This window comes from Panthera leo, chromosome C1 (genome assembly GCF_018350215.1).
Source record: "Panthera leo isolate Ple1 chromosome C1, P.leo_Ple1_pat1.1, whole genome shotgun sequence".
Lineage (NCBI taxonomy): Eukaryota > Metazoa > Chordata > Mammalia > Carnivora > Felidae > Panthera > Panthera leo.
In genome coordinates, this window is record NC_056686.1 from 181,334,658 (window position 1) to 181,361,111 (window position 26,454).

At 37.7% G+C, this 26,454-nt stretch overlaps 1 protein-coding gene across 2 annotated transcripts in view; it reads right to left on the bottom strand.

Moving 5' to 3' along the window:
- Window positions 1–26,454, bottom strand: part of DNAH7 (dynein axonemal heavy chain 7) — a 261,805-nt gene that overhangs the window by 220,298 nt on the left and 15,053 nt on the right. The window contains exons 3-9 of one of the 2 annotated variants that reach the window (XM_042949525.1): window positions 22,185–22,247; window positions 18,548–18,656; window positions 17,661–17,808; window positions 9,489–9,576; window positions 8,228–8,408; window positions 6,061–6,136; window positions 4,443–4,568 (exon numbers count right to left, since the gene is read on the bottom strand). In XM_042949525.1, coding sequence (XP_042805459.1) covers window positions 4,443–4,568; window positions 6,061–6,136; window positions 8,228–8,408; window positions 9,489–9,576; window positions 17,661–17,808; window positions 18,548–18,656; window positions 22,185–22,247 — 791 coding nt within the window. Of the gene's footprint in view, window positions 1–4,442; window positions 4,569–6,060; window positions 6,137–8,227; window positions 8,409–9,488; window positions 9,577–17,660; window positions 17,858–18,547; window positions 18,657–22,184; window positions 22,248–26,454 lie in introns of those variants that run through there. The other variant, XM_042949526.1, reaches the window with a different exon arrangement.

Sequence of the window (26,454 nt, forward strand, 5' to 3'; positions counted from 1 at the left end):
GAGGCAGAATTCTAGGCATAGGCTATCCATCTTTGAGGTCTTGAAATTGAAAGACCTGTTTTAGAGTTCAACAACTTTCCATGAAATCCCTGACAACATTTCTCATTTGGTCCATAGTCTGAATTGTTACAAAGATGAGAACAACACGACCAGATACTCTTATTCTCTCAGGATGATCCCAACAATAACCTAGCAGTAGAACAATAGTTTCAACCACTGGTTTAAGACTATAGGAGTAAGGGAAAAGATTGCTACTTTGCATTAGTTTGAACTTGGTTAGCTAGAGAATAATGTTAGGTTTCTAGGTCTCAAAGTTTTATGATGAGTCCTCTAACTGCCGAAATCTCTTCTTCACCTCAATTATCTATTAATAGAACCAAATAATAGGCTAAATCACTCAGGTCCTGAACCCTAGGACCTTTGCTAAAGGAAGATGCCATGTGATGTTCATCACAGGTTGAAACACATCTTGACCCTTGGATCCATCACTGATTTCAAGCAGGAGGGATTTCAACAGTTCAGGCCCAACACTGCACACTTAGCACCAAGTCCGTCTCTGATTTTGTTCTCCTGTTCTCAAACTTAGTATCACTTCTTAAAGGGACCAAGTCACCCTCCAAATTTCACCCCAAGTGCCTGCATTTCTTGTTTGTTCCCTGAATTTTTCCTTTTCTTTGAAACACGTTTTGTTCTTGCCAGTCCCCCTCCCTCGTTACATTCAAAACAGCACACTATAGACCACGTTCTGCACTTGATTTTTCCCCTTACTACATCCTGGACACTTTACACATTAGCGCATTGAGATTGTGTTCATTTGGATTTTACCACTCTGTAGTATTCCACTGTGTGAATGAATGTACTATAACTTTTTGATATGGTCCATAATTGATGGACACTTGGTTGTTTCCAGTCTTTTATCAACAAATGCCACAACAAAGAACATCATACCTATATCGTTTCCTACATTTTCAGGTGTATCTGTAGGCTAAGGTCTCAGAAGTCAGATTGCTGGACTCAAATGTCAAAAAAAAATTTAATTTTGATAGCTGAATTCCCCCTCAGAAGAGTATCCATTTCTCCAAGCCTTGCCAACTAAATGTGATGGCAAGATGTTGGAATTTTGCCAGTCTGATAGGAAATAGGATTTCTCAATGCAGTGTTTATTTCAATCTCTTTCCATTTCTCTTGTGAGTTAGATTAAGCATCTTTTTAATGCATTCAGGAGTGATGGAACTTCTATCTTCTGAATCCTTTGGGTAAGTGAATCCAAATTTCAATCTAGAAACATTTTCTTGGGCTCACCTTACTCAAATCATGAATTTTAAAAAATTCATTTTATATTTTAACATAAGCTTCACTTAGACTTCCTTTTATATTCAACTACTGTCATTCATATTCTATGATAATTTCTACATATATATACATACACACACACACACACACACTTTACACATGTGTCTTCATATATACATACTGTTTTTCAAGCAAAAACACCTGTGTGCTGCATAGGTTATAACTGCATTGCAAATGATATCTCTGACATTAAGTGGGTTCTATAAATCTAACTACTCAAAGACATGAACTTGCACATTCCCATCTACAGAGCATCCCCTTCAGGTTTCCACACATGCATTTTTACAGTCATTCGGATGATTTTTGCATTACCATTCCCTAACCCACTGCCACACATAGAGATGTCCTATATTTTCAAGACCTGCTGAGATTCAGGCCAAATGACTGTCACCTAGAGGAAAGATGCCCTGTATATTCAACGCTGGCTCCTACTCCGAGAGGCAGTCCTCTTGACTGCCCACCACTCAACATTCACTTAGAAAAGGTGACTCATGTCTACAAGGGCAACTTTGGAGTTTGTTACCCATAGAAGGCAAAGCTTCTTTCTCATTTGTCTCTATCCTGGATTCTCTGAGGTTTGCTTCACTTGCTGCTACTAATACCCTGCCGCCATGAACATGGACACCAATTTGGGGCACATCCATTCTTTACTGTGGTTTCATCTCCACTTTGGAACTTTTTCTTCCCTTTCCTCCTCTCAGTTTGTCTCTTGCAAACTTCTGACATCATCCAACAAAGTGTAGCCTTTTATGGAAAATACGAGGCACTGAAGCCTGGCCTCCTAGCCTCCAGCACTACGTGTGGGTGGATATAAAAGAAAATGGCTCTGGTAGTATGGTGAAAATGAAATGTATTCCTGCATGCCAGCGTCCCTTGTGAAAGTGACGCACTACATAGTACGACCTCATTACTGCATGCAAAATTAAATCATGAGTCTTTTCAGGAAGAAGTATTTGAGCCCCAGTATCCAAAAGAAAAGAAATGAGAAAAACACAGGCAAGGAGATAACCTCTCCCCATTCCAAAACCCAAATTCAAGTGGTCAAGAAATCTACATTATAACAATGGAAAGCCAAAAGGATGCCCTTTCTAACAATCTGCAGTCCGACCAGCAAAAGCCATTTTTGTGCTATGTACGTGTGTACATTGTATGGATACACATATGTATTTGGTGATAGGAGATATCCCAATGGGTGGTTATCATGTGTCTTTGGCTGGGCTGGTGGAAGAAGGGCAGAGATAAGGAAAAGAAAGGCTGGTGGAAGTCAAGCAAAGTAAAAAATACTGGACTTAAATATACCTGATCACATTTACAGGTTTATATAAAGTTACATCTGCATAAAAAACTAGAATTTAAAAAAAATGTTTTAATGTTTATTCATTTTTGAGAGAGAGAGAGAGCATGGGCAGGAGAGGAGCAGAGAGAGAGGGGGACACAGAATCCAAAGCAGGCTCAAGGCTCTGAGCTATCAGCACAGACCCCGATGTAGGGTCAAACCCATGAACAATGAGATCATGACCTGAGTCGAAGTTGGACGCTTAACTGACTGAACCAACCAGGCACCCCTAGAATTTGTTTTTTAAAAAAGGCAGAAAGGGACAGAGGGAGGGAGGTGAGGGGCCTTGGACACCACACGTCATTTTACCTGTGGAAAAACAGAGACCTAGGGAGGGAGGACAAGGGGTGAACTAGAGAGCTTAAAATCAGATGGTGGCCACGCTCCAGCAATCTTGGATGGCTTCGCTTCCTGGAACGGAGCTCAGGGATAGCCCTAGTAGGGCTAGAAGGGGCATACTAAAGATCCTAACTTTGGGAAGAGTTCAGAGAAGTTGGTCAGTGAGGTGCCCCTAGCGTAGGTCCAGGGCTTTCCCAGGGGAAGACAACAGCTGCCTTCTGCAGCAGTCACAGCTCTTAATGCACTTCTAAAGACAGCAGCTTTCCTTTGGCTGGTTTTGGGAGGCAGAAACACGTGCTCATTTACTATGCCCTCCTGCCTGCAGAGCAATACATGGAACAAAACCCAGGAGACCCTGGAGAGCAGGTCACTTGTAACTGGGCTGCAGTTGTGGGGGTTGAAATGGTTGGGGTGGGGTGGTGAGAATAGGCCCAGGCCACCTTGGAGACAAGGTGCCATCTCCTCTACCATAAGGCAGGGCCCATCCAGGTTCTGAGGTTCCTGAAGGGAAACCTTCTTTAAGAAAAGTAAGTATAGGGGCGCCTGGGTGGCTCAGTCGGTTTAAGCGTCCAACTTCGGCTCCGGTCATGATCTCACGGTTCGTGGGTTCGAGCCCCACATCGGGCTCTGTGCTGACAGCTCAGAGCCTGGAGTCCGCTTCGGATTCTGTGTCTCCCTCTCTCTCTGCTCCTCCCCCACTCATGCTCTGTCTCTCTCTCAAAAACAAACATTAAAAAAAAAAAGAAAAAGAAGTATAAATCTGTATTACTTTTGTATATTTTATGAAAGCCTCTGTCCACAGGTGCATGTTGCTGGGATGCCCCGCAGTGTCTTGGAAGAGGCCATACAAGGGGGCGGAATATGGAGCAGGAGTTTCTAAACTGTGCGACCACCTGTCCTCAGCCCTAGGACCCAGGGTCCACAGTGCCCACCAGCATCCACCTCCAGCCGTGCCAAGCACTTGCTACGTGTAGCTGGGCTGTCCCCACCGTGACAGTGTCTGTGAGGTGATTCATAATCTGTATCAACTTGAAGACCCAGGAACTTCAACTCCTGCCATTCAGGTGGGTAATATTTACTAGGTTTCTACCCCATTTAGGTGATTGTAGCAGCTAATGTTCTGTGGGATTTAAAACACAGCATGACGATTCAGCCCTTTAACTGTGATTACCCCTTAAACTGTGTGTGGTAATGGGGTATGGGATATGGGGGTAGAATTGGGTTAGAGATAAAAGGCAATGTTCGTGTTTTACCCTACTTCTACATTGCTGATTTAAAACCATGTTTGAATACTGATGTTAAATTTGTAGTTTATTGATTTGTAGTTAAAATAGTAAAAGAAATAATTAAGGTGTGACAAAACAGCTTTCATCACTCTTTTGAAAAGAAGCTCCATAAAGCCAGAAGTACTCACTTAAAAGTATTGTGCCACAAATCTAGTACAGCCAACATTGTAGGGTTTATTGCGTTCAAGTGATCCTTAATGTAATTGCTTGCAGCTAAAAAAGATTTCCTCCAAGGCTTTGGAAGAATTTCCATCCTGAAAAGAAAGAAAAAATAATCATTTATCTTTCAAAATCAAAAGAAAGTATTGTTATAGTGTCCTTTTTTGAATAATAATGGCTTCATTTTAATAAAAAGTATGACATATCCCTTGCTGTAACAACAAAACACACAATTATGTATTGAAATACATAAAGGTCATACTTTTTACGGTTCGGAATAATTTTAGAATAATTAACACATATGAAATTAGACTTGAATCTTTTTTTTTTTTTTGAAGTTTTAAGTAATCTTCACGCCCAACATGGGACTCAAACTCATGACCTGAGATCAAGAGTCACATGCTCTTCTGACTGAGCCAGCCAGGTGCCCCATAGACTCGAATCTATAATATATAAGATAACTAATTTTTCCTTGAAATATTTGATCAAGTCCACAAATAGCTCATAATGATCAAATAGAAACAGAAGCAGAGTTTTTTCATGTCTTAAAAGAATTTCAACACACTAAATGTTTAAGTTTTTCTAATTTTTTTTTTAAATATTTTAAGAACATAGTCCAGCCCACCTGTGGAAATCCCCTTGAACTTAACCTCTGTTAATGTGTAAAGGACACTTCCCAAATCACCAGCACTAATGTCCTTATTTGAAGACATTTACTGCTTAACTCCTATGACTTGAATAGTCATCCTTAATATATTAAGGATTCGCCATTTTCATCTTTCAGAGTATATTTAGACATTTACATTTGATGCCTACAATTTTTTAATTCTCACTGATTTTAAACACTTAATCTTGTTTTATTATACAGTAAGCTTAATTCAGTTTTTCAGTTGTAGTCATACTACCTTTACAATTATAAAAGATGATTTTTGTCTTTCCCCAGGAGAAAAGCTGTTTTCCACAGAAGATATGTTGGAAGTGGCTACATATCTTTTTGTGGCTGTTATAGGAAAACAACCTGAGGCACTTTTAAATAATATGAAAGAAAAACTGAATTGTTTACTAAATCATAAAAACATAAGTTCTATTCTTTAAACTATTTAAGAGATTTATTCCTAAATGTTAATTATTTTAGGAAAATATATAGCTAGTGGGTTTTTCTATTATATGTTCTATATTTTAATCTATGTAACAAATTGCAATATACTATAAATGTGCATATTTTTTGCAATGTTTGCACTGTGTTTTTACGCATTCCAATTGCCATCAAGCTTTTATACCACTATTATATGTGAAGCCTGTGCTAGTAGCCTTGGAAATACAAAGATCTGTATCAAGTTCTTTCACCAGGGTATTTATGTTTTAGCAACATAGATATCATCTGTCTGTCTACCCATCTATCCCTGGATTTGTAAATGTAACATATTAGGGCTTAAATACATAAGTATGATAAGAATAATCAGTTGTATATGAGGTACGTAAGTTATAAGCATGTACATGAGAAAATATAACGAGTGTGTGAATCTATATACACCTACACAGGAAGGGTCACATAATCAATATTCTTTGAGAAACTTGATTACTTACTCAGCACGATGGGGTGGAAGTTCATCTGGTTTTTTATCATCCTCTTTTTCTCTAGGATCTTTTAAAACAAAATCAACTAAAAAGAAAATTGAAAAGTTCTGGTAAATAACCTTATATTAATTACAGTATATTTCCAAGCAATTGCAAAACTAATTGCACTAAAATCAATTATTTAAATTATATTATTTAAAATAATGGAGTAATTTGTGCATTTATGAATATAAAAATATTTATGAGAAAAATCTGTAATGTGTGTGCCTTTGAGAGTATGTGTTCTCTTAACAATGTGTCCCTATTATTTCATTTGAAAATAATGATTGCTTTTAAAATTACATTTTCCTTTATAGCTGTTCCACCAAAAGTAGTTCTCACTGAAGGTCAACAATACAATCATAGTAGCTTCCTTCCACTGAGGAAACATACATATTGCTTTGTTCTCTTTTAAGTTGCATAAAACAATCCAGTTATCAAATCAGTAAAGGGAGCTACACTTCAGCTTCTATCTTCTGTGGTCATATTAATCCACAGTTAACTCTAATTTTCCTGCCTGTCCTTTAAGACGCTCTAAAATGTAAATATGTAAATATTTTAACCCCTCTGCTTAAAATCCTTTGGTGACTCTCCTTTAAGTTTGAATGTTTTAAAGAGGCCTAGAAGGCCCTTCAGATTCTGTCCCCTTCCCAAATGCACCCTATGCTTTGGCCATCATGACCACTTGCAAGCCCAGAAGGGGCTTTCACATGTGTCTTCCAATGTTCACACCATTTCCTCTACTAAGCACACTCCCTAGCATTCAGTTTGTGTGTCAAGACGATTTAGGCACGTCCAGAGTTCTTCCTACCAAATCAGGCATGAGCTCTTCTCCCTTACAGCAGCATGTCCTCTGTTTCCCTCCTCATTGTGCCTGCTATTTTGTAATTAGTGGTTTGCCCATCTCCCTCATTACAATGATGAGCTCCTTGGGCGCGAAGATTTGGCTTTTTATTTTTACATTACCAGGACACTCAATAAGAGTCTCAAATCCAGTAAATGCCCTCCTACCCAAAAGGAATCCGGGCAACTCCAAAACATGATGATTTCTCCAGTTTTAAAGATGACATCAATTATATCAGGTTTATAATACCGATTAATTGGAGAACTTTTTCAAAAAATATATTTTTGAGAAAGAGTGCATGAGCAGGGGAGGGGTAGAGAGAGAGGGGGCAGAGGATCCAAGGCAGACTCCCACTGACAGCAGCAAGCCCAATGTGGGGCTCGAACTCACAGACCCTGAGATTGTGACCTGAGCCAAAGTCGGATGCTCAACCAAGAACTTTTAAGTATAGATTCGAAGGCCCTGCCTCCAGAGATTTTAATTCAGATGGGTTCAGAAATCAGGATGTTAAAAATTATTCTGATGATTAGTCAGCCTTAGAATCTATCAGTCTATGCCAGGACTCAGCAACATTTTTATGTAAAGGGCTTCATTATAAATATAATACTTATATACTATTTATAATATTGATTATAAATTAAAAAATACAGAGACAAGGTGTCTATCACAACTATTCATCTCTGCTCTTTTAAAAAAATTTTTTTAACATTTGTTTATTTTTGAGAGACAGAGCAAGACAGAGCATGAGTGGGGGAGGGGCAGAGAGAGAAGACGACACAAAATCCGAAGCAGGCTCAAGGCTCTGAGCTGTCAGCACAGAGCCCGATGCGGAGCTCAAACTCACTGACCTCAAGATCATGACCTGAAATCAAAGTCAGACGCTTAACCAACTGAGCCACCTAGGTGCCTCTCATCTCTGCTCTTATAGCTCAAAAGCAGCCACCAACCATATGCAAATGAATGTGTATAGCTATATCCCAATAAAACTTTATTTACAAAAACAGGCAGTGAGCCAGACTTGGACCTGTGAGCTGTAGTTTGCCAACCCCTGGTCCATAGCAACAATTTTTAATTAATCACCTCCTGTCCTTTGCTAAGATATAACCCTACAAAAAAAAAAAAAAAAGATGGATTTTTAAATTTTTTGCAGTACTTTATTAATGAAATTTGCCTAAGATCTCAAGCAATGAAATAGCAATGCAAGAAGCAGTATAATATAATAGTTTCAAGTATAGGTATTAACTTTCAGTTAATAAGACACATTCGAGTTAGAAAACAAAAATACTGATTTACCTATGGATTTTTTTACACTAAGAAGATAATCTTCTCTCATTTCATCAGATAATGCAAGTATGCTGTTAGTGAGGACTTTTAGATGTTGGGGGACTAAATTCAATACGTGCTCTAGCCAAGAATCTTCCATTGGGGCTACGTGGTCTGTATCAATTCCATGGTGAATATAATAGTAATATCTCTGCATATATAAGATGGAGAAAAAAAGATGGATTTAGTCCTATAATGAAACAAGTGTGTTCATCAAAAATAAAACTAGTGAGAAAAATCAAAGTTTTAGGAAAACAAAGTATTTACAAATCATAAAGTATTTTGTGCAATTCTTGGAGGCACTATTGGAGATCCCCTAAATTTAAAAAATACATGATGTTTCATGAAAATTAAAGCTCTTACCTCAGTTGATAACTATAAAATATCAAGTTATATTACCGAATATATAACATACTAAGCAGAACCCATTCTGAAGTAGAATTTAGTGCTTTATAAATATGTAAAAGTGTGGTAAATTAATTTTTCTTCTTTTATTATTGATAATCAAGTCCATCTTACAAGCTGCAAGTGAACCAGTATCCCTACACATTAAGCTCAGAAATCTATGACAGGATTTAGGAAACTTCCAATTGGCTTATTAATCGTCCATATTATAATTTTACAGCTGCTATTAAAGGTGTACATAAAATATTCATTTTAGGACATAATAGGATTTCTCTAGCAATGGACATTCAACTTTGATATATTTTCGCTAATTTTTACATGTCACTTATGAGAAAAAATTTTAAACATCAAAATATTTTTTCAAAAACACTCTCAAATTAGTAACGTTAAAGTCTTTGACGTTTACGTTTAAAACAATTCTTCTGTATTTGAAATACTAGAAGAATTGTATTTCTAAAGTAAGTTAATATGCTTTGTGAAGTGTCCATTATATAACTAAGATAGTTTCCCATAGAAGAATAAAGACACATAAAAGACTGAGGCTCATTTTAACAAAGGGAGCAAGTAAACCGGAGATTCTTTAATTGTGGTCTTAGGTGGCAAGGGAGACAATGATCTTAATCTAATAGAAAAGATTAACACATATGAAATTAGACTTGAATCTTTTTTTTTGAAGTTTTAAGTAATCTTCACGCCCAACATGGGGCTCATATTACATCCACAGAGTTCCACAAGAGAGGAGCACAGAATAATCTCAAAAGTATAAAAGTATCTGCAAGTGCTTCCTTTACATTCAATGATAGCGACAAAAGACACAGCCCATTACCAAGATGTCTTTCTCTATTGCAGAAGTGGTCAGTTTGGGAAATGTGCTTTCATCAGGGCTAGCTGAGTCTAAGACAGCATCTTGTTGCCTAAGAAAATGATAAACACACTATTCAACTAAACATGAAAGGCAGTCAGAATATACATTAATGGATATATAGCTGACCCTTGAACAACTCAACTTTGAACTGTCCAAGTTCACTTATACATATTTTTTATTGTACAGTGTTGTAAATGTATTTTATTTTTTTCTAAGTATTTTCTTTAGCTTATTGTAAAACTACAGTATATAATACACATTAAAAATATGTGTGAAATGACGGTTTATATTATAAGGCTTCTAGTCAACAGTAGGCTATTAATAGTCAAGTTTTTGGAGAGTCAAAAGCTATACACGAATTTTCAACTGCGGCGGGGTCAGTGCCCCTAACCCCTAAGTTGTTCAAGGGTCAACTATAAAAAAATCAGGACTGTTTCCTATTAAATCATAAGAATGAGCTGTTGAACATTTTATTTATAATGCACATAATACATATTTGTTTGATACCACATTCTTCCCAGAACACTTCCTCTTTATTCATAGAGATAGTTACATTGGAAGTGATTGCAAGACCTAATTCAGAGGCTGCATTCTTCTTGATGGGCTTTGCTCATTCTTCCTCATGACTCTAAACTCTCTCTCTCTCTTCTTTGAAATTCTATAGGAGTACTCTTGCAGTATTACTAAAATACTTATAGTTATTTATAAATAAGGGATTTAAAAGAGCACTGATGGAAAATATTATAAATGTAGACACAGATAAATTCTTGAAAAAATCATTTCTCAGATATCTAAAGATATATAATACAAGCTAGCAAAGAGTAACGTAGCTTATACATTCCTATGTATTTATTATTGGCTAACTGTTCATTAAATACTACAGGGTTGAGAGCTATAATTCAGTTCAAACTCTATACCAGATACAAGCCTCATTTTGTGACTTCTTCTGGGGCACCACTGTGGAGAAAGACATAGTTCACATCTTCATGAAAAATAACAAGTTGTTCTGGGATGGCTTTAACTTCTTTATCATTAAATGTATCATGTTCTAGATCCCAAGTTCATCTGAGATGGATACAGTTCAGTGATGCTATATAATAAAATATTCCCTCCCACTAACTACCCAGTGAGTGGAGACTGGAGGCTTATTGAACATCTGTCTGAGATACCATACTAAGATAGATACCAGGATGCATCATCTAAATTATTCTGTCTTTTGCAAATCCAGGAGTCAAATACTTTGTGAACTTTATACTCATTTTTTCAATTATATGGATCAGGGAAAAGAGTCAATGCAATAGCTCAGGTAATGTCTTAGTTTAATTCAGTACATAGTAGATGCTTAACAAATGTTTATCAGACATTTGGGAACAAGAATATAAAAGGAGCAGTGGAAGATCTTCAAGGTATTCTACACTTGGAGTGAGAAGGGTTGACTATTCTAATTATAAAAAAAAGTCATCTCATTATTTTGATTATACAGTCAAGAGGTACTAATGCAACAGTAATGGACTTCAAGAATCAGGACATCTGCATGCAGATTCTGCCACCATAATGTATATGATCTTAATAACTGTGTTGTTCATGTTTTTAATGGAAGAAAGTCTCCTGTTATTTACCTTGCTAAACCCAGAGAGTCCAACAAGCTTCATCCTCCGTGTGAGTAATGCCTGCCTAGAAAAGTGCAGTAAGGTCAGGGAAGGTGAGGAGGAAGTTGGGGGCTATAGGGCCAGCTGCACAAGTTATTGCAGTCATAATGAAGATTCTTTCAGCTCTAAAACTCTAGGATTCAATCATTTCGTGGCTATAGGCTAAGATTCTGTTCTCTAGAAACAATAATAAAAACTTTTTATTGATCACCTAGTCAGGCCCTCAACATTTTCACATGTTATCTCTAATCCTCACACCTATTGTTAGAAGAGACAGAGAAATCATCACAGATGAGAAACTGAATGTCAGAGAGATTAAATAGCTTCCCCTTTGTGTTTGTTAATTAAGTACAAACAACAAGGATTTGTCCATCCATATGTGCTTTCAAACTGCCATGCTTTTTCCAGCAGAACAATATTCCTTTCAGAAATAAATCTAAAGGCGACACTTTACCTGACTAAAGAGAAAATATGATGTACCTCATTTCCTAAAAATGAAAAAACTATATTGATTTTCTTTATTAAATCAATAGAGATATTGAGTCAAGATGGTGGCAAAAACATCCCTTTTTTTCAAGTTTCCTCATGAAAATGGCTGTAATTTTAATCAAGGACTGTAAAGAGACTAGAGGATCATCAGTTGAGATATTTCAACAAATTTCTGCAACATGAAAAGAAGAGAGAAGACAGATAAAACAGTTGAAAACACCATAGCCCATAACTCATGTAAGAAGACAACCAATCTGCCTACGAGATCCTTAGGAAAGGCTCTGATCTTGGAGTCGGCAGGTACCAAAGGAGAAAATGAGTAGAATGGCTGTAAATAAGGAACTTATTTTCTGAACTTTATGCCAGCAAATTAGACAACTTCAGTGAAAATAGATTCCTAAAAAGCAAAAATACCAAACATGACTCAAGAAGAAATAGAAAATCTGGATATATAACAAGTAAACTAATTGAAGGAGTAATTAATAATCTTCCCACAAAGAAAACTTCAGGTCTGGTTGGCTTCAAAAAGTTCCATCAAACAAGGATGAAATAATACCAATTCTACCTAAACTCATTCAGAAAAGAGAGGAGGTAAAAACACTTCCCAACTCATTTTGAGGCCTACAGCCAAAGACATGACAATAAAAGTACAGACCCGTATCATTCATTAATATGGACTTGAAAACCTTGAACACAATATTAACAAATCAAATCCAGCAACACACAAAAAGGATTGTACATAATGACTAAGTGAAAGGGATGTAAGCTTTAACCTGAAAGGCAGTTACTATACTATACTGAAAGATTAAAGGACAAAAACGAATTCTCATTTCAATGGACACTGAAAAAGCATTGGACAAAAATCCAGCATCCATTTACAATAACATCTCTCAACCAACTAGGAAAAGAAGCAATCTTTTTAACTTGATAAAGGGTATGTGAAAAACCTACAAGTAACATCCTACATAAATGTGAAAGACTGAATGGTTTCCCACTAAGACTGGGAAGTCCACTATCAGCAATCCTATTTCAAAATATACTGAAGAACCTAACAAGTGCAAAATGGAAAGGGAGAAAGATGGAAGACACTGGACATGAAGTAAAACTGTATTTGTAGACAACATAATTGTATACATAGGAATTCTATGATATCTTTTAAAAAGCTCCAGAACTAGTAAGCAAGTTTAGTAAGGTCTTACAGATAGGAGATCAGTAAGTAAAAATCAGTTGATTTTTCTGTATACTGGCCAAGAACAATCCAAAAATTAAATAATTCCATTCACATCAAAAAGTACTGAAGATCTTTTTAAAAGAAGTACAAGACATATATTACAAACACAAGACATTGCATTGCAAGGAGCAATTAAAGAAAAACTAAATAAAAAGTTCATGTTTATGGACTAGAAGATTCAATATTATTAAAATGGCAATCATCATAAAATCAATCTACAAATTCAATACAATGACTACTAAATCCTAGTAGGCTTTTTTTTTAAATTGTTTTTAATGTTTATTTATTTTTGAGACAGAGACAGAGCGTAAGTGGGGGAGGGGCAGAGAGAGAGAGGGAGACACAGAATCTGAAACAGGCTCCAGGCTCTGAGCTGTCAGCACAGAGCCCAACGCGGGGCTTGAACCCAAGAACCGTGAGATCATGACCTGAGCTGAAGTCAGACGCTTAACCGACTGAGCCACCCAGGTGCCCCAAGGGTTTTTTTGTTTTTTTTTTAAACAGAAACTGACAAGCTGGTCTTAAAATGTATATGAAAATGCAAAAGACCTAGAATAGCCAAAGCCATTTTGAAATAGGATAATAAATGTTATGGACTTAAACTATCTAATTTCAAACTATAAAGTTTGAGTGATCAAGACAGAATAGTAGTGGTGTAAACATGGAAATATAGACCAATGGACCAGAAACAGAACCCCATATATGGTCCAATGATTTTTGACAAAGGTGCCAACCTAATTCAATGGGAATAGTCTTTTCAACAAAGGGGGCTGAAACATTTAGATATCTATATCCAAAAAATTGAACCTCAACCCTATCTCATACGATAAACTAAATCATGCACATAAATATAAGAGGTAAAGCTGTTTTAAGAATAAACTAAGAAAACATAGAAAATCTTGTGACAGAAAAGGATTCTTAGATATGACTCCAAAAGCATCAACCAAAGAAAAAATTCATAAATGTGAGCTTCATCAAAATTTAACACTTTCACTTTCCAAAAAATACCATTAAGAAAATGAAAAGATAAGTCACAACCTGGAAGAAAATATTTTCAAAAGATAGATCTAATAAGAGACTTGCATAGGAAATATTTCAAGCACTTGTCCAATGCATTAGTAGAAAGATAAACAACCCAATTTTTTAAAAGTGGACAAAAGATTTAAACACACATTTCAAAGAAATTATATGAATGTCAAACAACCACCAGAAAAGATGCCCATTATCATTGGTCATTAGGGGCATATAATTTTAAAGCCATAACGAGATAAAATAACACATCTACTAGAATGGCTAGAATAGGCAAAACAAAACAAAAAAAGTGTGGACAAGGATGTGGAAAAACTAGAAACCTCTTCGTACACTGCTTGTGGGATTGTCAAATGGTGTAGCCACTTGGAAAACCGTTCAGCAATATCTTTAAAAGTTAAACATATACCTACTATACAATCATTTCTATAATTTGGCATCTAGCCAGGAGAAATGAAAACATATCCACAAAAAGACTTGCACTCAAATGTTCGTTCATAGTAGCACTTTCAAATAGCCCAAAACTACAAAAATAAACAAAACGAATGGATTAAAAAAACATATTCTAGGAATCCGTTTATATAAAATTTTAGAAAAGATAAAACTATAAAAACAGAACACAGATCAATGATTGCCTGGGGCAACCAGTGGTAGAGAGAATTAACGGAAACAGACAAAATTTTTATGGATGATGAAAATATTCTAAACCTAGATTTTGGTTAAGGTTGAACTGTAGAAATTTACTAAAATTCATTCAATTGTACACTTAACCTTGAGGAATTTAATGGTATGTAAGTTATATCTCAATGAAGCCGTTTTTGAGCCTCTCTAGAAGGCTTTGAAAATAAAATTGTTCAGGAAAAGAAAGACAGGTTGACAGAGTACAAATACAGAGTGCAAATAAAGTAATGACAAATAGAGTGATGTAGGCTTCTCATCAACAATGATACAAGTCATGGTGGCTGCAGTTGATAGTACTCTATTATATGACTGAAATTTGCTAAAAGTTGAACTTAGGCGTTATCACACACACACAAAAAAGGTGAAGATGTGAGATGATGGATGTGTTAACTAACTTGACTGTGGGGATCCTTTCACAATATATACGTATATTCTCACATCGTACACTTTAAACATATTCCAATTTTATTTGTCAATTATATCTTAATAAAGCTGGGGAAAAACAATACATAAAATAAAAATATTAACCAATTTTTTTGTCTTTTAAAGTTTATTTATTTTGAGAGATAAAGAGAACATGTGTGTACAACCTGAAGAAGGGGCAGAGAGAGAGGGAGAGAGAAAATCCCAAGCAGGCTCCATGCTGTCAGCACAGAGCCCAACACTGAGCTCGATCCCATGGACTGTGAGATCATGACCTGAGCAGAAATCAAGACTCAGACACTTAACTGACTTAGCCACCCAGGCGCCCTGGCTAATATTTTTCACCCAAAGTTTTCAGATATAAGGTAAAAATTGCAATTATCCTTTCATTTTGTAGCCAGCTTTGTCATTAATTCAGGGGTAAGGACAAAACAGCGACCTTTACAGAGATGACTGTCTCAAGTTAATTCCCCGTAGATTCTCACTGAAACAACTACTGAAGGATGAACTTCAGCAAAACAGAAAATGCACCCAGAAGAGTAGAATGCAAAGGCAATTTTCCAAGAAATTAGAAAACATGTTAGTAAATCTCAGCGTTAAGAAAACAAGTATGCGGAATATAAGGACCTGGTAGAACTAAAATATTATAAAAATATTAGTAGAAATAAAATGAAGAATGATCACATGGAGAATGCCAAGGAAAGTTCAGAGCTAAGTTAGAGCAGTCCAAGATCCCTTTGTGTTATTCAGGGGCAAGACAGATAAAATTGAATTTTAAACGTTAAAAAGTATAAATTACAATATGTGGTTTTAAATATTAGGGTAACCAGAGGTGCCTGGGTGGCTCAGTCGGTTAAGCATCCAACTTCAGCTCCGGTCATTATCTCAAGGTCCGTGAATTCGAGCCCCGCGTCGGGCTCTGTACTGACAGCTCAGAGCCTGGAGCCTGCTTCAGATTCTGTGTCTCCCTCTCTCTGCCCCTCCCCTGCTTGCACTCTCTCCCTCAAAAATAAACATTCAAAAATATTAAAAATAAATAAATGTTAGGGTAACCACTGTGTTTGATAGCTTTTAAGCCAATAGAAATAAAGGGAGAAGAGAGAAAATTCAATTCAATAGAAAGCAGAAAAAAGAAGAAAAAAGAAGCAAAGGCAATATAGTAAATATATAGTAAACACAAAGTACAAAATAAATTGGTAGAAGCACACATGTATATGAAATGCCAACAACTATAAATGGGATTAAACATAATACTAAAGTATAGAAACTCTAAGATTGAATTTCAATATATCTATCCATATCCTATTTATAAAAGGCATAACTAAAAAATGACATAAAATGGCTAAAAAGAGACTACTGTTTCTTTTACTACAACAACAAAGATAATCTGAAAAACCTCCCAGTACCATTCTATAAATGTTGGAGAATATGGCACGTTCCTTTTGAATGCATAGATGAGCTCACACACACACAAAAAAAAGGAAATAGGAGAAAAAAAAAATGGAATGGCAATCATCAAAATCCTGAGGCTACATTTATGGGGTCCAGGGCCTTGGACTTTAAAGCCCATGTCAATCAGGAGGTGAGGAGATGATTCCATAGGGCTGAGTGAAATGAAGAATTCAAAGTGAGGCCCCTTGTGTGAAGCTAAAACCCAAGACCAGCTCTATCCTCAAGCAGATAAGGACCAGAAGTGACAGGCACAGGAAGTTGTGTCAAGAAAGATCATCTGTCTTAGCCAGGATGCTGGGCACAGAAAAAGTTGCTTCCAAGACTTTGTAAGCTACCCAGCCCATGGTTTGGGGTTTTGATTTCACACAGTTTGTGGAATGCAAGAGTGCTTAATCCAAAAAAGTGGGCCAAGCTGGTAAGATCCTACGGGCAAAGGCAAACTTCAAACTACTCTAGCAGAGGTGCACACCTGCAAGCCGGCTGCACAGGGCTCCCACAAAATCCCTTTGCCAGCACACAGTACCCACTGTCCCCCTTTCAAGGTGGCCATTCGGCCACTAAAGTACCACATGGGGACAGTAAAACAGGAATCTGTGGGCAAGTTACTTCCTGCAACGTGTCATGAAATTATGTTCACAAATGGCAGCTTGGGTGCCTAGAGAGTCATAAACAAAGAGTGTAGCAGGCATCTAGCAAGAAGCAGTGAGGAAACAGGTAAAGAGGCACTAATGACTTAAATCTGCACTGCTCTTCTAAGCGGACTTACAACTCAGAACTGGCAAGCCCAGCCCTGCTCACAAGGCTGATCGCTTCACCCCAATTCCTTGTTTTTGTAGACAAGGAGACCCCCAACACCACATTACCTGAGCAGAAGAGATGGGGGTGGGAGGAAACCCACACCTTATCTTCCACCAGCCACGGTGGCCATGACCGGAGCTCCCAGACATTGTGCTCCCTCAGCCAACATCAGCATTAACATCAGTACCTTTTTCGTTTGTAATATTTAATAAGTGAGACCCACTTCATAGGGTTAAGCTCAGTCTTTATTTGTACTCTGACCTCACTCCAACAAGGCTTTGGGGCATCCTTAGAGATGCATGGAATTGTTATACTTTTAGATAAAAAGTTACCCGGGGTTCTAACAAGGTTAACACATACTGCTTAGCTTATAGAACTTACATAATGACATTAACAAGAGTGCTTCTAAAGTTTTCTCGTTCTTTATGTGGAAATTTGCTCTTGGATTTGGAAGTAGATGGTCCAGCATAATTATCCTCCATTTGGTCTAGTATTTTGCCCTTTTTGCCAAAATGTTCCATGTATTCAGCTTGAATTTTTTTTAAAAAAAAGCATAAGTTAGTCATCTAAAAAGTAAGCTAAAACATTTAAGTGGTTAGAATAAAATGCTAAAGCAACTTTCAAGAAAAATCTACACACTGTAAGTTCTCAAGTTACCGTAAGTACAATTACCTTTCTTTCAGTCTTAGGAAGTTAAACATAATAGAAACCTTTGACTATTTCAAGAATATTCATTTATATTTTGATTAATATGCTAATAACTCTAGTTTTCAATTAATTTACATAGAACCTTCTTAAAATGAAGATTAAAAATATGATTAAAATAACACAAAACTATCTCAAAATTTAAAGAACCATGATGAAAAAAATGTTAATATTCAATGTAATCAATCTGAGGACTCAATAAAATAAAAAGTAAAAAAATATTAAAATGACTAATTTGGAAGCAAAATTTACAACTTCTTAAAATCGCTCTCAGAAAAAAAAGGCTTTCATGCAGAGGCAAATTCTGACTACAATAAATCGAAGTTTTAACATAAACACCAATTCTTAAAATATCAGCTTTTATAGCATTTACAACAGCCTGAAATAATTACGAACTGGAATCAGTTATTTTACAAGGGAAAACATTTGGGATAAATTTTCCTACTTGACATAAATGTCATTTCAGTTTTACAATTTCACTACTCTCAACTAAAATGTTGTACGATTTTTTTTTTTTCCCTCTAGAGAATTTCCTTAAGTCTAAGTTGGAATAAAGTTCTTACCATAGGACTGTTCATTTTTAACGCTAAACTGTTCAGGAATCTCATCAGCCTGCTTTACAGTCAAATGGAATGACAGAGCTGCCTGCTGCCACTGGGGCTTTGTGCTCACCTGGAACAGGAAATGCAAACAGCATTAATCAACAAGGTCAGAAAAAAACAAAACAAACAAAAAAACCCACTTTTTTTTTTCATGAAATGCAGGAGACATTTTCTCAAACAAATCCGGACATCTGGAAAGAAGGCACACTCCACAGCAAACCTTGTTCAAGCCTGTGAATGGCTGTGGCGTGTGACATTTGGGAGACATTACCAAAGGCTCTGATGCTAGTTTGATGCGGGCATCTGTTACATAACACTAGGGTGGGCATTCCGGAGAGCCTCCTCCCCTCCCCCCCAAACATTGGCAAGTGATTTTTAGGCCTTCCATTTTAATGAGAAGGACTCTCTGCTGGGCTCCAATGCTAATGAGCTTCTCTGCATTCCAGCTCCAAAAGATCTTCCTGTTCTCATAGCTTTAAGCAGTTGTCTCCTACTTCGGCAACTCAAGGATTTATTCCACACTCGAAGGCAGGGTTCATATATTCTTATACTTAAAAGACGTAGGCAGATCTCATAAAAAAGGGAGGAAGGCTAGTGATGATGGCTAATTGGCACTCAGCTTCAGTGCTGGGGAACAAGAGAAGCTGGTGGGGACTGTGGCAGACAGGAAAACAGCTAGGTCTTCTAAAAAGACAACAAAAATTAGCTCAGGCCAATTACTGCAATACCAGAACACAGACCCACTGCTGCTGGAACCTAGGACTTATCGAGAAACCCAGATGGGTGGATTTGAAAGTAAAATACACATTTTACAGACGACAGAATCTCTATCTTCCTCTCGGATCCAGACCACGTTGATAGAAAGCCCATACTTGCACAGGCTTCTTCCTACTTTTTACTCTCTGCAATCCTTACTCCTGCTCCCAAATGAACTTATTTCTGGCTCTTCTTTCGCAGGAAAACAAGCTAAGGCAACTTAAAGATCCATGCTCTTCCATTCTGACTGCCTTTCCATTCCTTTAGTCTCATCTTGCTCCATAAAGGACTTAATATTTGTGGGGGTGCTATGAGTGAGGAGTGTAGAGAGGGTGAGAAAAGACAAAACAAATAAAAAAAACCTGTTTTTTTTTTTTTGAGAATGGGAGTTACCAGTGCTGAGTCACCCTTGATTTCAACTACAGGGATCTTCTCTAGAAGCATGAAGCCTTGTAGTGAAAAATCATTCTAGGTCTTAACTACTGCTGGAAAATTTCATCCAAGTGTAAACCTTAATATTCAAATGAAAGTAGTTTGCTGTTTTTTTTAAGTCAATGGGTTTATAAGAACATCTCTTGAAAATATTATTTTCCTTGTAACATATAAAACACAGAGAATGCTGAGGAAAAAAAACCTAAGATACATATGAACATAAAACCAGGCTTAAAGCAGCCAACAAAAGTGTTGTAGACTATTATATGCCACCAACAGGAAAGGATTATTATGCAACTCAGCCACTGAATAGTAAATAAGAAAATTTAGGTTTACATTTCTAAACCCTCTATGCTAACCAGACACAATGAACTCAGGATAATATTTTTTTTTTTTGGAGGGGGGGTTAAAATTTGTTGAGTTTTCAAAAGAAAATGTCTATTTTATTTCAAGTCTTGTCTTTTAAACTATAAAATCTACAATAGATTTTGTAGAACTAGGGAAAGCATTCTATGGCTGAATTTTACAGAACTTGGCATGATACTCCGGTGTCATCCACCAAAACATGTTTTTAATTAAAATTTGTGTTTTGGGGGCACCTGGGTGGCTCAGTCGGTTGAGCATCCGACTTCGGCTCAGGTCATGATCTCGTGGTCCGTGAGTTCGAGCCCCACATCAGGCTGTGTGCTGACAGCTCAGAGCCTGGAGCCTGTTTCGGATTCTGTGTCTCCCTCTCTCTCTGACGCTCCCCATTCATGCTCTGTCTCTCCCTGTCTCAAAAATAAATAAAATAAAATAAAATAAAATTTGTGTTTTGTAGGGGCACCTGGGTGTCTCAGTAGGTTAAGTATCCGACTTCAGCTTGGTGATGATATCACAGCTTGTGGGTTCGAGCCCCATGTCAGGCTCTGTGCTGACAGCTCAGAGTCTGGAGCCTGATTCAGATTCTGATCTCCCTCTCCCTCTGGCACTTCCCTGCTTGTGCTCTCTCTGTCTCTCAAAAATGAATAAATTTTCAACATTTATATTTTGTAATATTCAAAATCTTTCATTTAAGAACATTAACTCTTAAGTTTCCCAGGTGAAAACTGTCATCCATTTAAAATTATCAGGAATCTTCTGTACATAAAGCAACACAAATTCGGGGCGCCTGAATGGCTCAGTCAGTTGGGAGGCCGACTTCAGCTCAGGTCATGATCTCATGGTCCATGAGTTCGAGCCCTGCGTCGGGCTCTGTGCTGACAGCTCAGAGCCTGGAGCCTGTTTCGGATTCTGTGTCTCCCTCTCTCTGACCCTCCCCCGTTCATGCTTTGTCTCTCTCTGTCTCAAAAATAAATAAATGTTAAAAAAAAATTAAAAAAAAAAAAAGCAACACAAATTCAATTTTATAATTTGTTTGTAGCTTTTAAATTATCTTTCAAAAAAATAATCTTTAGATAAACCTCGAAAGCGTTATGCTAAGTAAAGCCAGGCCTCAAAGGACAAATGTATGGTTCCACTTACACAAGCTACCTGGAGCAGTCCAACACATAAAGACAGAGAGTAGAATGCTAGCTGCCATGGGCTCAGGACACAAAGGAGATACTGTTTAATGGGCACAGAGCTTCAGTTTGCAAAGATGAAAAGCGTTCTGGAGATGGAGGACGGTGATGGACGCACAACAATGTGAAAGCCCTTAATGCCACTGAGCTATGGTTCAATTAAAAATAGTTAGAATGGTAAGTTTTTTGTTAGGTGTCTTTTATCACAGTTAGAAAAAAATACTGTTTGCATTGAACCTCCACCTAAATCCAACTTCCAGAGGTCACAAGGGCACAGCTCGATGGCATTAAACTCCACATTACTAGCAAAGTCACTGGTAAAATTTATTACAGTGAAGCATATCATACCCAGCACTTACCAAATGAAAGAGTCTACGAACTGCCTCTACCATAGCACATTGATAATCTAAACATAATAATTTTTAAAAGGATACCAAGATCTAAGGACTCTTCTGCAGCATAGTGTTTCAGTGCCGGAAGATACAGCTCAAAGAAACCAACTCTTCTCATTTTCAAACACAGGAACTGCAGCTCACAGAGATAAATGATCCTTTCAGATACTAAAGCCATTAGGGACAAAGCTGTACCCTGAGACCTCACTTCCTAACTCCAATACTGATAAACTTTCTGCTAGCCCATCTTGGAAATTCTTTTATCTGGAATATTGAAATACTCTTGACATACCAGGAAATTATAGCTTACAGTTACTTTAAGATAGTTATTTTTCCTAATATGTGTACCTCATAGAATTTCTCCAACAGAAAATAATCAAATGGAGACCAAAATTCAAAATCTGATGTTCAGTTACTTATTTACAAGTTTGAAAGACATTTTCAAAATGGCAAAGATCCAGTATATAGGTAAATTACCGTAGCCAACTGGGGTAAAACTCTTCCTGGGGTCTTGCCTTTTTCTTTGCTGGCTGACTTATCCTGCATGAAAAATAGGAGGAAAACTGTTCACTCTTAATGGCACAATTGATTCACTCAACCAATTTTACAGAGGATCTACTGCAAGGTATAGGTCATCAAAAACATTCAAAGACCAACTTTAAACTTCTCATCATTTGTCTTAGAGTGACTTCCTTTGTAGCAAGGAAAGAAAGAAAGGTGGTATCCCACAATACTTAGAAAGCTTCGAAAAGTGTGCAAAACTTCTTACCCATCACATCTACTTTTGGGAATTTACTTGAACCCAGCTAGTGTCCAGGGCTTGCTCAGCTCTACCACCCTTCTCTATCACTAAAATAACACTTTTGTTCTATTGACAACTGTGGTGTTCCGCTTCCTAAGGTAACGACGCATTCGGGTTAATGTGCCCTCAAGTTGCCGTAAGTCACATTTATACTTTTCGGGGAAAAGCATTGCTATCCCCTTGGAATAGAGGGGAAGGGCATGGTAGGAATGTCATCTACATAATGAAAAGCACTGTGGAGAACGATCCTTTGGTCGGTAAAACAGGTAGGAGTTGTGCCTCAGCCACTGATCGATTTATTGCCTCCCCACTTTGAATCTATGTTTTTTAACCTGCTTTGTGATTCCCGAGCAGGACTCTATCAACATTTCTCCAGCTGGCCCAACATTATAGAGGATTCAAAAGAACACTAAGAGAACTTTTCTTCCTGGTTCCAGGGTTTTTCCCCCTGTTTGCTCCATGGAGTGCCTATCAGTAGTCAGCATCCTTTCCCCTGGGCATCTTCCCAGCCTGTGGCAGACACACTTCAGCAGGTTTCACTGACATCCCTATAGGCATCTTCCCAGGAAGTTTCCCTTACATCATAAAGGGAGACATCATTTCAAACTTTTTAGCATGCAAGTAGGTGGTCTACTCAACTCCCAGCCTGCAGCATCTCTGCAAACATCTTTGCCGCCCAAGTGGGCCACAGCCAACCCATCTCCAAGAGGTCTTAGTCTAAGCTTTGAGGAAAGGATGGCTCTTCCAAGTTTCTCCCTTGACCACTCTGCCTTAGACATAGAAGGAGTGGCTGTTCCTTATGTCTATTCTTCTATTCTTGAAAGCTATGTTGTCTAAAACAGCATCCACTAGCCGCCTGCAACTATCAACACCTTTAAATGTCACTCACCTGAAGTGAGACATGTTTCAGAGTGTATGTTTGGGGCGCCTGGGTGGCTCAGTCGGTTAAGTGTCTGACTTTGGCTCAGGTCATGATCTTGCAGTTTGTGAGTTCGAGCCCCACATCGGGCTCTGTGCTGACAGCTCAGAGCCGGGAGCCTGCTTCCGATTCTGTGTCTCCCCCTCTCTCTGCCCCTCCCCTGCTCATGCTCTAGTGTCTCAATAATAAATAAACATTAAAAAAACAAAGAGTATATGTTTAAGTATATATTAAATATATACTGGATGTTGAAGTCTTAGTACGTAAAACAAGAAATAGGATTAGAATATATTTTATAATGATCATGCTATGTGTTGCATATTTGTTCTAAGAAGTTTACATGAATTATCTCATTTAATTCTCTTTAAAACTCTAAGGTAGTGTGCCACTTTTGTGCATATTGTATAGATAAGGACTCTTTATAGGACATCTTTGCCCCTACAAAGCACACAGTCTAGTTAATATTAAAAACTATATGCTTTCATCCTGGAAGGGAGATGGTGTAGAGCAGAGTATTCGCAGATGGTTTCAAAGAGGGAAAGGATGAAAGCCAATCCTTGAGGCATAGTTGGATCTCCACAGAAAAGGACAGCAATGGGCTTACTGAAGACAGAGGGAACATTCATGAATGAGGACTTGGAAGCTAAATGAGTACATCAGGCTTAGGAGAGGACATTGGGTCAAAGGTAAAGGGACTTGGCCCAACCGAAGTGTAAAGTATAACCACTGTCTTATTGCACAATGATTTACCAAACACCTACCATGTGCTGGGTTTTCTTTCAGACACTGGATCTACAGTCACTGACAGGACAAAGCCTATTCCTTCTTGGAGCTTACATTCTCGTGGGTATAAACAGCCATTTCAGAAAAAAATCATTATATATAATATATATTATATACATATAATATATATTTTATATATTATATATAAGTAATACATAATAGACATTATATATTATTATATATATAATGTAAGCAAGTAATAAGTACAATGGAGAAAAATAAAATTGGGTAAAGAGATAGCAAAAGGTAGAGAAGTGCTAAGTTAGATGGGGTAGTGAGACCACTTTGTAGAGGTTTTGTTTGAGTAGGAACCCAAATCAAGAGTGAGGAAAAGCTGGATTGGGGGGGGGGGGTGCTGCTATATTATGAAGCATAAGTGTTTGGGGCTTGATTGGCCTGGTTGGTAACAGAGAGCCACTGTAATCCTCTTGAGGTGACCTCAAGTCCCAGTTTGCTGGGACAGTCCCAGCATATAGCTCTTTCCCAAGCATAATTAGTAGGAATTTCACTCTCAATGGCATCTCAGTTTGGGTGATAAATTCTATTTTTATCTTATTTACCATACAAGGCCATTCAAAGGGATTTTTTATAAATGGTCCTTACAACAGTAAACAAGATATACAAGGAGGAGACTAGAGTTGGCAAGGAGAATAATTTAGTGGTTTTTAAAATTAATCCAGGCAACAGGAGATATGGGCCTTAATTTAGAGAAAATGCCAGGAACTGACGGTCACCATAACCTTCCCAGGACATGGTCTGATCATACTGCTGCCTGCTCAGAAATATCAGAAAGCCCCCTATTAAAGCAGGCACAAGTCATCACCCTGGTTTTCAAAGCCTCCTCAATACGCCCTGAACCACATCATTTCCCAGCTTCTCTTGGTTACTCTGTAGCCACAGGACTTGTGCTGGCCCATGAAATATGAGCACTGACGTGTAAGATGTGTAAGAGCTGCTGTGCCTTCTCTACTCTCCCGCCCCTGCTACCTGCAGTGAGGGGACCCCATGTTCACAGTGGCATAGGTAGAGGGTGGAAGGGGACTCTCTGACCCACATCAGACTTCATGCAAGGAAGGGGCAATCTCTGTTGGGTTAAGTCTCTAAAATTTGGGGGTCTGGTAGGTCAGCTGGTAATAAATATGCTAACAAAGAGACCCATCAGTTTGTCCCCTCAGTACTTCCTTGTTACAGTCCAGCTCTTTCTTCAAGACCAAGATCAAAAAAGTTTAGATTTTCTTTAACTCCAATTGCAAGTGGTCTCTTTGAATAGGAATAGCACTCTTTTGGTAATTCGTTTATTGTTTAAACCCTGCCTGAAATAGAATGTGTATGTGTGTCTATCCTGCTCTCCCAGCCCTTCATCCCACTCCATCTCAACCTACTAATTCAGTCTTATAGAGCTGGATAAATGGGTTTTAATTTTAACTTTATCTTAGAAACAAAATTGGTTAACCAAGCTCCCCCCGCCAAAAGTGTAACTAAAGAAAACAAAATTTTAAAAAATGTTTAAAAAAAGAAAAAAGTTGCAACGAGCTTCAAACAGTATTTACCAAAGTGCAACATCAAATCAGGTGAATATCCAGTGCTGTACTACAAACATTTTCTACAATTCCTAGCGAACCCCAGGATGTGGAGGGAAACATGAGCATTAAGTTTGCAAGCTGAAATGTGCAACAGGTATCTCAAAGTGGAAGGCTTTCTGTTAGCAAGAATGAGGTATGGTAAGAATGAGGTTGTAGACAATAGAGAGAAAAGGTTGTGACATATGGTCCAAGTGACCTGGAATGTTCACACCAAGACAGAAGGAATTCATGTGAAGTCTACTGTATAGCAGCCATCACAGATGTACAGAACACGTTGCTCAACCCCAGCCTCTTACACAAACATTCACTCTAAGTCATTCTGAGTTAGAATCTCTACACCACCCATTCTGCATGCTGAGCCATCAACCCCAGTCCTGTCAACACCTTTTTTACCCTTTTTGCCCTGGGTAAACAGTGAGGGCCTTCATGTTTCCTTATATTGCAGTACAGAATATACGTCTAATAGAATATTTTATATGTAGTGGTTCTCTGGCTAACCAAAAAGAACAGCCACACAGAAGCCAAAATACCACCTAACTAAGGTTGCTCTTCAATAAGATCAGACGGGTAGACTTTAAATTAGTATCTACATACTTTTGCTGACAAGTAGTTCTATTTTAGTCTGCAGTTTCCTAACCAGTGATGACCTAGGCATATGCT